The sequence below is a fragment of the Myiozetetes cayanensis genome, unplaced genomic scaffold (genome assembly GCF_022539395.1).
Source record: "Myiozetetes cayanensis isolate MyiCay16 unplaced genomic scaffold, myiCay2020 scf2-11, whole genome shotgun sequence".
Classification (NCBI taxonomy): domain Eukaryota; kingdom Metazoa; phylum Chordata; class Aves; order Passeriformes; family Tyrannidae; genus Myiozetetes; species Myiozetetes cayanensis.
Genome location: NW_026087411.1, coordinates 96,398,151 through 96,411,264, shown reverse-complemented (window position 1 = coordinate 96,411,264; position 13,114 = coordinate 96,398,151). Strand labels below are relative to the sequence as shown.

Sequence of the window (13,114 nt, the reverse complement as noted above, 5' to 3'; positions counted from 1 at the left end):
AACCCATTCATCCAACCTGTCCAGATTCCTCTGCAGAGCCTTCATCCCCTCCAGCAGATCAACACTCCCACCCAACTTGGTGGTGTCTGCGAACTTGCTTAGGGTACCCTCAATCCCCTCATCCAGGTTATTGATGAAGATATCAAACAGGGCTGGCCCCAGTATTGAACACTGAGGAACACCATTTGTGACCGGCCACCAAATGGGTGTAACTCCATTTGCCACCATTCTCTGGTCCATCCAGTCCGTTTTTAACTCATCAAAGAACATACCCATCCACACCGTGGGAAGCCAGTTTCTCCAGAAGAAAGGAATTTGATTTCTAAGACAAAGTTATAAGCAATTAAAAAATTGCAGATAGACTAGTGTTATAGATTAAGAAATGTTCAGTAACATAATAGGAGTAATAAAGTAATAAAAATAGGAGTGTTGACCTCTTTTTAGATTGTCTTCTGCACAAGTTGTATTTCATACATATTTCATGATCAATGGATCATTTGGGTTTTTTTTAGTGACTCCTGTATTTGCCAGTGTTCCCAGTGACATGACAGTGGAGGTTGGCACAAATGTGCAGATCCCATGCAGTGCTCAAGGAGAGCCAGAGCCAGTCATTACATGGAATAAGGTACTAGTTATTCAGTTATTGCAGAAAGGCAGCAGCCTTTCTATCACCTCACAATTAGCCAACTAAAGTGCACATTATCAAATTATTGCTTGCTCTGGTGTCTGAAAACATTACCTGAAGTTCAGTCAGTAAATCTTTAATACAGAGCATGTATATAGATACTAAACATGAATTTTAAATGGATAAATATACATATGTATATGTTATGCAAATAATTATACAGATCAGCTAAAATTCATAACATATATTCCTTAAAATGTCTCTGTATTTAGAGACAGTTCTGTGCAAATATCTTATTAATATTCACGCTTTCAATGATATTGTAGATGTAAAACAATAAAAAATAATGTATTGCTGAGCTCTTTGACACTGTTAGGTTGACATTTAAACCAGGACAGGCTTTGGTAACTGGTACCTCTCTGTGACTTTGATTTCCATTGGTGTAATAATTGCTATATCAAACTATAGAGCAATTAGTGTAGTTACCAGTGAATTATTGAGTTGATAATACTGATTTTTAGTTTTTCTGATTATCTGTGTCTCTTCAATCAGTGAGCATGAAAAAATGTACTTTAATGAACCTTAAATAGCTTCTAAATGCGTAGCACATGAAGAACTGATACACATAAAGCTCTTGAGATCTATTTCTGTTGGTTAATTTTGAGAAAAATTAAATACATATGTTCTCAAGAGGTGCTATCTTATCTTGGGTCATAGATTTTATTTGTTGACAGCCTATAGCTATTAAAATACTTGGATTTATAATAATGAGTACTTTTTAAAAGTAAAGAAATATATTGTACAATTTAGAATTACATATACTTTTTCTATATAAACTTATTTAAATATATCTGACTGTGATCTTGGCATACAAAATAGAAATATAAAAATAAAGAAGGAAAAATAGAAGAGAAAAAGATGATAAAAATTAATGTATGAAAACAAGTATATTTAGAATAACTAAACTCTGGGCTTTTCGGCAGGATGGAGTACAAGTAACTGAGAGTGGAAAATTTCATGTTAGTCCAGAGGGATTTCTTACCATTCGGGATGTTGGAACAGCTGATGAAGGTCGATATGAATGTGTTGCCCGGAATACCATAGGATACTCCTCTGTTAGTATGGTGCTTAGTGTAAATGGTAAGATACATGATTGAGAGGTACGAGTTAGATAATTAGTTTTGTTCTAATTGTTTAACATGTAAGAGGAAAAAAATTAACAAAATATTAAATTTGTTCTTTTATTCAAATTTTTCGTTTTCTCCCATAATTCTCTCTTTCTGTTTTTGGGGTTTTTTTTTCATCATTAATCTTACAGTTGTGAATAAGATGGGAATATGCCAGAAATAGGAATGTCTCTAGGAATTAAGCTTCAAAACAAACTGTGTTTTGGGCTAAAGTTAGTCTTTCAACTTTCTTCTCAAGATATTATTTGAACATATTAGAATTTGCTGGTCAAATACACAGTCTAATCTTTAGGGATAACTGGACAAAGTTCTGGCATCTTCAAAGGGGCACTTACAGTACTTGGTTAAAAATTAGGCTGCAACCATTGTGAAAGAATTGATGAAAGTCACACAGATCTTAAGAAGCTAAAAGAGAAAACAGAAAGAAAAGGAGAGTATTTGGTCTTGTTCGAATTATTTTAAAAAATAATGGCAAATAAAACTTATTAATTATTACTGTGTAATATTTGGTAATATAACATCCAAAGAGGCTAAGGAAATAACTTTCTTACAAAGACTGACCATACTACTTTTCTAACTTATTGACTAAAACTGCTGATTTTTAAGATTATTTTGATGAAAAATAAAACTGTGTGATTTCTGTCTTTTAGTAGAAAACACGAGACAATATTTTTTATCTTTGAAAAATTAGTATAGAGCAGTGATTTCTTCAACATATTGCATATTGTTTCCCAGTGTTGTTTCTGATGTTCTGTATTTTGTTTACTATTAATAAATATGTATCAGTGATTTTTCTAATCTATTGATTGCCATGATATCTATTACAAATAAAACTATGATGTTCCCTGGCTTCAGTGGGACTTCTAAGTATAGACTTAATCTATACTTTCCTCTATTAAAAATAGTATTTCTTCAATCTGTAAAGATGATTGAGGAGAGAAAAATTGTAGGGCTAAGAATCATTCAGTAATAAGTTTGCATCTACATATATGAAGTCTACAAAGGAAAGGAAGTCCATAGAAATCAGTTAATCTTGGTTACCCTGGAGAGGCATAGCAAAAAAATGTTTTTGTTTATGAAATGTTAGCCAAATCTCAAATCAATAAGAGCTCTGAAAGATGAAACCATAAATTGAACTAAAACCTCAGTGGTAATAAGTTTCATTCATGTAGTGAATGTGTCAACTGATCTTTTTCATCCCCTGAAATCAACAAACTACAAAACCTGGTGCTAGGTCATCTGCAGTAATTAATTGTAATGTGGTTAATTTCTTGTAAACTGTAGCATAAATATACCTAAAATTAGTGAAACTACCCTTGATTAATCTGCATTCAATCTGAAACTGTAAATGATACTTTTACTTAAAACTAGTGGGATATCAGATACTGTTTCTCTGTGGTTGTTTTAAAAAATGAAGCTCTCAGAGAAGCAAGAAGGGCAAGTGGATAAATGAGAAGTAATGGATAATTGCTACATGGACAGTAGTAATAATGGCATAGCCAGAAATTCCTAAAAACTTGCATGTCAACACTTCTTTTTAAACAAGGTAATGTTTTATCAGTGTTCCTAAAGCATAAAAATATTTTCTTAACATTGAGACAGAATAAAGGCAAGTGTATAGAAGCTGGGGAGCAGTTTTTGCTGGCCATGTTGGGTAATATTTTAAAGATGCTTTTCTATTGCCATTTTCTTCTGTCTTTTTCTGTTGTTTTGTAAAAATCATTCCCCTCCCCCAACTTAAAAGAAACGTATCATGTGGAAAATGTTGCAAGGAACTTTAACTTTTAATATTTCTCAGTCTAAAAAGAGAACTGCTAGCAATGAATAGTCTAAACAAAAATGAAGTATGGTATAGTTGAAGTCTGACCAAGGTTTATAATTAAGCCCACATGCACCATTAATCAGAAAAATAGCTCTGCATGTGAACACCAAGCTTACATCTAATGTAGATAGCACTAGGGAAGTTAACCAGCCGTTTTATTTTTGCAATCTGAAATGTGCACTATCCAGATGGTTCGAGGCACACAAACACTCTCTGAAACAACTAAAGTGAGAGTAGCAAACCTGTAAATTATATTATCTGATAATGTTTCTCTATGGTTGCTATGAAAGTGAAGCTGTCAAGCAAGGAGGACATTGGGTAATTAGGACAGATCGGGGACTATTTGCCCTCAGGCACCGTGGAAAGGGTCAGCTCATTTTACATGGTGGCAGTAGATTGTCAGGAGCCTGACGTTCACCTCAGGACACAGAAAGGGGTTTCATCTACAGCTATAAGTGCCAGGGACTGTTTTATTTGATGGTATAGATAGTTAGGTTTGATTGCCTGGGTCTAGACCATGAAACTCATATAGGCGCAGTTTAAGCTGCCATTTATGAAGAAGTAATGAAAAACTGCCTAGAAAAAAAGAAAAAAAAAAGAAAAAAAAGGTAATGAAAAGCTTGCAAACAAGAGTTTTTATGTCATCTGATTTTTTACATCTGCTGGTTTTATTCCAGTATATTTGCTTTGGACTTTTTCCCTACTCTACCCTTCTTCCTGTGTGACTTTTCCAACCTAAACACCCTCTGGAAATTGTTAGCTGTTGCCCCTGGATCTGGTAGTTCTTTGTTTAGATTGAAAGGAAGGTTATGAGCCCTAGATAGGTTGTACAAACATCCAGCTTCAACTGAGAACTGCATAAAAAGGCAGATGCCTATCCATTAGTGAGTTTCCAGTATTATGTAGAGTTGTTAAGTAGCTTTTAAGCATGTGGTTTTTAATCTAGTATGAAAAAGATAATTTTGAAGTAGAAAAAAAAGTAGTGATCAAAATAGATAAAATATTTACTGCCCTTTAAAACTATTATGTGTTGCTTATTACACTATGCTCGAGAGAGGAACAGTGTTAATTTACTGTACCAAATAGGTACAGTAAATAATGTTCATTATGTACCACTTGTAACATATTCCTGTGAGCCCTTTAAATTCTTACTTTGAATTCAATACTAATTCAGTACTAGTTGAAATCAAAGAGGAAATCTGCATTGATTTCAATGGATATAGATCAGGTTCTTGATACTAACACCTGAAACTTGATAATACACCAGACCAGAAAAAAACCTCTTAATAATAATTCATTTTTTCTTTGATCATCTGTACTTGAAATTTTAGGTCTGATTAATGGACAAACACTATATGCATTTATCTTTATTTTGTTTTAGAGTTGTAAGCAAGATAACTTTTAAACTTATATTAACTTCTGTTTTAAATGAGTTTTGTTCCACTTTAATATGCTTTGATAGAATTCCAAAATGGTTAAGAATTTTATATTTGGATGAACTAATGCTTAATGAACAAGGGTTTATTTTGTACAACCAAAATGATGTCGTGTCTAGACTCTGTTTTATAGAAGTATCTTTTTGTGTGTGGCCATTTTTGCAATAACATGTGAATTCCTCTTTCTACAGTTCCCAATGTCAGCCGAAATGGAGATCCTTTTGTACAAACATCAATTGTGGAAGCAATTGCGACTGTTGACAGAGCAATAAATTCAACACGTACACATCTGTTTGACAGGTATCTCTTTCAGGGTTTTTTGTTTTGAGAAGTCAGAATAAATGGAAGATTTATTAATCATGAAGCCATCTTATCATTTAAAAGACATTGTTAGTTTGGTTAGTTCTGAGAATGCTAACAGTTTAACATGTAAGGATTCGTAATCTTTATACACTCCTGTTGAGATCTCTGTTCACTGCAGCAGTTTTTCTGCTGAGATCATTTGCATTAAAATGCTACTAAACATTTAATGTTTTATTATTTTATTGTTTTTTTTCTTTTTGGTTTGCCTTCCATTTTGAGATGAATAACCAAGGTATGTACTAATCACGTTGCTGAACATTTACATGATTTATATAGTATTGTTGTTTTGTAACTACTGTGTATGCTTACTGTTTTTTTCCAAATTATCTATCAGTCGTCCTCGTTCTCCAAATGATTTGCTAGCCTTATTTCGATACCCAAGGGACCCATACACTGTTGAGCAAGCAAGAGCTGGGGAAATATTTGAAAGGACATTACAACTTATTCAAGATCATGTACAAGGTGGTCTGATGGTTGACCTGAATGGAACAAGTCAGTACTCTTTCCTTATTTTAATATGTTGAAGTGTATTTACCTTCTTAAGTCGTTGTAGTTCAGGAGACTTATTTTCTGAGTTTTGGTCCCAGTTACAGAACCATTACATTGAAATTGGTGAAGTATCTGACTTTGCAAAACTTTACAAAATTCAGTCCTTGGTTTGCACATTGTTCATTATGATGTAACTCTGTTTGAGCTCTCCAAGTAGAATGTTTTTATTTTTTCTCATGATGACATATTAGGCAAAAGTTCAGATTCAAATTCTTCTACTGGTCAAAGTTATTATAATGGAAGTGCACAATGCATCCTGGTTTTTAACTCCATTTGTGTTAATTTATTAGGACAATTTTCTCACAGTAGAACAGACTTTTCTGTTGTGTGTTAAAAATAAGCAGTATTTTGTTCCTGTTTCTTTAAGAAAAACCATTTAGTATCGGCATGCCTTGGCAAGGAGGAAAGATGATATAACAAGAAGAATTTGTATACTTTACAAACCAAGCTTTCTGCATGTACCACAATAGTATTCAAAGAATTATTTGCTACTTATTCTAAAAGTGCACATTGAACTGAGCTAATTGCTTTGTTTAACACTGAGCTGATGTATTCAGAAATGCAGTTTTATTGTTTTAATAAATGGCAAAAAAAAGCTGAAGTTTAATTTCTGCCTTTTAGGTATTGGTGTCCAAGTTCAAATCCAAGAAGTCCAGCTGGAGCATATACAGCTAATGTGTGGATAGGCTTGAAACATAGGATTGAAACATTTGGAAATAACGATAGTTTTAGGAGAGCTTTAGAGATCTGAGACATAGCCAAAAACTACACTGAAAATCTAGAGGAAATACTTTTACTTATTATATTCTTTTTGATGTTTATAATTGAGTATTTATTTTAACTTCCGAAAACTTCGACTATGAACTAGGCAAGTATTTATGGGGCCAAAGGCTGCAAGATTTGTGGAGTACTGTAAAATTTACTAGTAAAAGAAGTTCATTATTAGAGGCTGAGTAAATAATTTGTGATGAATTGTTTACCACAAAATCTTGCTCAAAACTCTTTGAAGGCTGATGTTTTATAAGAGCAAGCTAATTTGATTTGCTTCTTTGATTAGGTGCATATGCAAGCATATTGAATATAATACTAGCAACATATGAAATGTGATGTGTGAGAACTGTTTCACTATTACAAATCATTGTGAAAAGTACTCAAACACCTGAAGTTTACAAAACACTGACATTAAAGCCTATGGATACAGATAAATGAACACAAAATGAGGCAACTGTGATACGGGAAATTCTGTTCACAATCAGAGCATGCTTTTTGGCCCTACAGAATCTGGAACAACTGAGGAACTTGACAATTTCCCACTCAGAGATTTTTTTTTAATGTAAAACCTTGGAATATCCCAAGGAGGTAAGGAGCCAAATTCTCCTCTGCAGTACCAGACTGTTTAACAAGGAGAATGGGCACAAATTGCTGCTTTGGAGGCTCAGATTGGATGTTAGGAAACAGTTTCTCACCAGAAGGCCAGTGCAACACTGGAACAACTTACCCAGAAAGGGTGAGGAGTCTCAGCCTTCAAAGGTTCTCAAGCCCTCTAGACAGGTATACAACTGAGCTGATTTAGCCCTGAAGATAGCCTTGCTTTAAGCAGGAGCTTGGTCTGGATAAGAGGTCCCTGCTAATCAATATTTTTATGACTCTATGAAACATCTTCCTTATAGTTTGAAGAAAAAAAAAAGTTAATGTTATGTGATTTAAGCCAGCCAGCTTCTAAGGACTGGAAACGCTCAGCACGTAGCCTTTTAAAAAGCAGAGACAGAGTTAGTGCCTACAGCATGAGGGGTAATTGAGGATTAGAGACTGGCATCAGAAAGCCATCAACTCTAATCCATAATGAGACATTGCATCCTACTTGAACTTCTAAAAAGAGAAGCTGAGCCTTTTATTTTAAATTGGTACTGAAGGTTATTCCACCCAAAAGATTCACAGTCAAGTTTTGCTCACAGCTTGATTTCAGAAATAGGCATGGCAATCAGGATAACCATAGAAGACAAATGCGTATTCAAATGAATAATGATCATAAGGAAAGAACTCCATGATGAATGAAAATCATGTAAATAGGAATGTTATTATAACGAAGATATGTGTTCTGGGCATAGTTTTAGAATTAAACTGCCCTGGTAGCTAGGGCAACCATATTATAATATGCTATCAATAATATCCTCAAAGAATGTATTTTGCTGCATTACCCAGTGGCACTTACTGGTTTTGCTCTGTGGTTTATTTTTCTTTTTCCTAGTCTGGAATATTCCATAAAATAATGAGCATGTTAGTTTTGCCTAATGCAAGCACTAGGTCTCTGATATCTTTGCTTTGACTTGTAAACCATGTAGAGTACTTGTAGCCTGAGGCTGAGAAAACATAGCTCCCCTGGGTAAGCACAGGTCTTGTAGCAGCTGGGCAGCTATGAGCAACCTAGTCCCTTTCAACAAGGACAAAGTGGGGCTTTAGGTGGTTTGTTTGCAATCGCCCTGCATTGTGGAAGTTGGCAGAGATCCAGTGTGCCTAACACACATTTATGTGTTGAAATTAGATGAAGACCAGTGTCTTTGCAGGCACACGGGGACTGAGCTCACGACTAAAAGTAACATTTCCCGACTGTGTGCAATTAGCTGGCTCCAACCTCTTGCAAAACTGCATTCAGTTCATATTCTTGAGTGATTACCATCATGCTGGGAACCCCTTGAGCCTGTGGGAACACAGTACCACTGTAGACTCACTCATTTCCTTTTTTCCTTTTACCTATATACTGCGTGTTCAGTTTTATTCCTGACTGAAGGCTTTCCAGATTGAGGTCCATGGTGGCGTATGATGGTTTCTAGTTAGCTAAACACACAGCTACACTGCCAAATATTCCATCTCCTGGACTCCCTCCTGGATCCTGGAACCTCATACATCCACACTATATCCATTAGTCCCTCAAGGTGTGCCTTTCACTTCGGATCAGCAGCTCCCATTTGAAGTGAATCTCCCAGGTGTCCCCACTTACTGTGCTTTGGTGTGATTTGTGATATGGTCTTGAACAGTGTGAATTCTTTTCTGCTTAAATGAAAAATCAGGTTCAGGGCCACACTCAATCCAGGAGAACAAAGTAAAGATTTTCTGAAGGAAACCTACTCCTATTCCACAATGGATACAATGGGCATATGTTTCTCAGCAGCAAACATTTCACTTTACAGACACATTTCTGTTGGTCTACACAAGCCGATAATGTAGATGTAGCCAGAATAGCCAGAATTAATAACTTTTGCCTTCCCTGATATTAAATCCAAATGTTACTGGGTAAAAATCACTTTTAGAATCACTTTTTAGAATGATAGGCAGCAGGGACAAGGCACAGCCTGACTCTCTTACTATTCGCAGTCACCCAACACTATACTAGGAAGCCTTATGGTCTTCAGTCCTTCCACATGCTGTGGTACCACAACAGAGATCATGCAACACAGTCCTAATTTGAGGTTCTAAATACATAATTCTAATGAATTATGGTATATATTTTGTATATATTGTTTTTCAATGAACTGAGAAAAAATGCAGGAAAACTATAAGTATGTTTTAGTTCTAGAGTTAAATAGTGTGGACTGCAGAGGAAACCTGTGCCAAGTGCTACACAAACACCAGTTTTCTTTAGAAACTTGTCCTGGGTTATGTGAATATGAGTTACGCTGCACCACTTCTCCTAGAGATCATTCCATGTTTGGCTCTATTGCTGGTGGTTATTTTCTTTTGTAGTTTTTATTGAAATTTTTTTCTTGAAATTCTGCAACTTTCACTGTAATAAAGCAAAACAAATTAGTAATGTTCAGTGAGTTATCAAGTCTCAAAAGATAAAGTCTTGAAGTCCACATAAGGGTTACTGAAAATTTTTAAAATGCTTTTACTAACACGGGGGAAATGTTCCATTTTTCTGAATGTGAGGCTTTTATTTCTGAAAACATGAGTGCTCTCTTAAGTAACCAAATAAGTAATGAGCTCCTTTTCTGATAACTTTGTAAAACTTGTACTTAAATTGGCATTTTAGAAAGTTTTCTCCTGACCTAGTAATGGTCAAATTGTTGCTCAAATGACCTAATGCTCAAATATACATATATGACTATTACTGTTCCTTTTCAAAAATAAGGATGCATAATGTAGTGGGAAATGTAATAAAATAAAATAACATTTAAAATAAATTTGTGGGGACAGGGAGTCCATAAAGTCTTTGATTTTTCTCTTTCTCTCTTTTCTGGTTTCAGGTTATCACTATAATGACCTTGTATCTCCACAGTACTTGAATCTGATAGCTAATCTCTCAGGTTGTACAGCCCATCGACGAGTGAACAACTGCTCAGATATGTGTTTCCACCAGAAGTACAGGACGCATGATGGAACATGCAACAACCTTCAGCATCCCATGTGGGGTGCTTCTCTTACAGCTTTTGAACGTCTGTTAAAGTCAGTCTACGAAAATGGATTTAATTTGCCTCGGGGGATTGAACCCAGGAGGCTCTCTAATGGTTACGCACTCCCAATGCCTCGCTTGGTTTCAACTACTCTGATTGGGACGGAAACAGTAACTCCTGATGACCAGTACACTCACATGCTCATGCAGTGGGGTCAGTTTCTTGATCACGACCTTGACCTCACTGTGGCTGCCCTAAGTGAGGCCAGGTTTTCAGATGGTCAGCACTGCAGTTCTGTTTGTACAAATGATCCTCCGTGCTTTTCGATTATGATACCACCAAATGATCCCAGAGTTCGAAATGGTGCACGCTGCATGTTTTTCGTACGCTCCAGTCCAGTTTGTGGAAGTGGCATGACATCTCTCCTGATGAATTCTGTGTACCCACGAGAACAGATCAACCAGCTGACTTCATACATTGATGCATCCAATGTGTATGGCAGTTCGGATCATGAAGCACTGGAAATCAGAGACTTGGCAAGTCAAAGGGGTCTTCTGAGACAGGGCATTGTACAGAGATCTGGCAAGCCTCTTCTTCCATTTGCCACTGGCCCACCAACAGAATGTATGCGAGATGAAAATGAGAGCCCAATACCTTGCTTTTTAGCTGGTGATCAGCGCTCTAATGAACAGTTGGGTCTTACCAGCATCCACACACTGTGGTTTAGAGAACACAACAGAATTGCCACAGAGCTACTGAAACTCAATCCACACTGGGACGGTGACACAATTTATCATGAAACACGCAAAATTGTTGGTGCAGAAATGCAACACATAACATTTAGCCACTGGCTCCCTAAGATCTTTGGAGAGGTAGGCATGAAGATGCTTGGCGAATATAAGGGTTATGATCCCAGTGTTAATTCTGGCATAACTAATGAGTTTGCAACTGCCGCTTTTAGGTTTGGTCACACACTCATTAATCCTTTTCTGTATCGACTGGATGAAAACTTTGAACCTATTCCACAAGGCCATCTACCTCTTCATAAGGCATTCTTCTCTCCATTTCGGATTGTAAATGAAGGAGGCATTGATCCGCTTCTAAGGGGATTTTTTGGTGTTGCTGGTAAGATGCGTGTCCCATCACAATTACTCAATACAGAATTAACAGAAAGACTCTTCTCCATGGCACGTACTGTGGCTTTAGATCTGGCAGCTATGAATATTCAGAGAGGCAGAGATCATGGAATTCCTCCTTACCATGATTTTAGAGTTTACTGTAATCTTTCTTCAGCTCAGACTTTTGAAGATCTGAAAAATGAAATTAAGAATCCTGAAATCAGGGAGAAGCTTAGCAGGTGAGCCTGAGGTGAAGAAAAACAGTCAATTATCTAAATGTGCATGCAAAATTAGTTGCTAAATGTCTTATCTAGAAAAAGATATTTGTTAAAAAAGACTTAAAGGGATTTTAAGAAATAGCTCTGTGAACAATAAGAAGGTAATATATGCAGTATGTGTTCAAGAAAGTATTAATTTGGTTTTGTAAATGCTGTTAAATATGAGTGCTATTTCAGTGTAAGGTCATATTTAATGCCAATCTCATGCAAGTATTTACATGTTCAGTTCCATTCATTTTGTGCAGTAAAACAAACTGCAGTATCATTCACTGTAGTGCCATGTGAACCTCCTTCACTACCAGTAATCTGTTCTTTTTAGAGCTTCAGTGTTTGAAAATAAGTCTTCAGCTATCTACCACTCCTAGCTTATCTGCACAAAATCAAAGAATTAGTCTCAGATAGAGTAAAAGAAGAAGTGTGTACAGAGGGGTAGGAAATAGGAGCTATAAAAAAGAAACAATTCCAAGAAATCGGAAGAAAGATACTGGGAGAAAGTAAATAATGGGGTAGAGTTAGACCCCTATGGTGTTACAGACATATACAACCTACACTGCGGGATTTCTTGCACACCCACAGGTTGTTCACAAAGGATGTAGCACTATCACTGGCATTTTTACTGTGATTTATTTGTAGCTTTTGCCCTTAGCTTCATGACATACTGATTATTTTGTAAATGTAAAATATTTGTAATTCAATATTTCTGGTTTTCAATTTATAGGTTGTATGGGTCCCCACTGAACATAGACCTATTTCCTGCTCTAATGGTAGAAGACTTAGTTCCAGGGAGCCGACTGGGGCCAACTTTGATGTGTCTGTTAAGCACACAGTTTAGGCGTATTCGAGATGGAGACAGGTAAATTGAAATACCATGGAAAGCAAAACTAATTTTAAACTGAGGATACTTAGTAACATTTTCAATGTCATCTTTCCAAATCAAACTCCATTTTATTTTCATTTATGATTTTGAAATATAATTGAAAAGATGAATGCAGGTTTAAAACATTGTTAGAAGCCATGATTATTTTTAAATCTCTTACTCTTTATGGTATGACATACTGACTCCCAAAAAGCATAACAACCAACACATGCTGAATTTCCTTTTACTAGATATTCAAGTCACTTACCTTGTTGAAAAGTGGATGATACTTATCTCCTTTCATTGTTATTTGTCATTTTATTGGCAAAGAAATTGTGGTTGTTGAGATGCTTTCACCATCTCTGTTACTTAAGCACAGGTGGGGATAGTATCACTCTATTTATATAATCACTATACATGCTTGCATACAAGCAGTCTGTGCACCAAAAGTGTTAAAAGCAGACAGGTTAACCCAAACAATGCAATTTG

General features: G+C 35.8%; 1 protein-coding gene across 2 annotated transcripts in view; it reads left to right on the top strand.

The window, feature by feature from the left end:
- The window catches only part of PXDN (peroxidasin), an 88,706-nt gene that overhangs the window by 55,607 nt on the left and 19,985 nt on the right, over window positions 1-13,114 (top strand). For both annotated transcript variants that reach the window (XM_050316112.1, XM_050316113.1), the window contains 6 exons: window positions 513-625; window positions 1,609-1,765; window positions 5,262-5,370; window positions 5,768-5,925; window positions 10,227-11,730; window positions 12,488-12,622. In XM_050316112.1, the coding sequence (XP_050172069.1) occupies window positions 513-625; window positions 1,609-1,765; window positions 5,262-5,370; window positions 5,768-5,925; window positions 10,227-11,730; window positions 12,488-12,622 (2,176 nt within the window). The remainder of the gene's footprint in view (window positions 1-512; window positions 626-1,608; window positions 1,766-5,261; window positions 5,371-5,767; window positions 5,926-10,226; window positions 11,731-12,487; window positions 12,623-13,114) is intronic.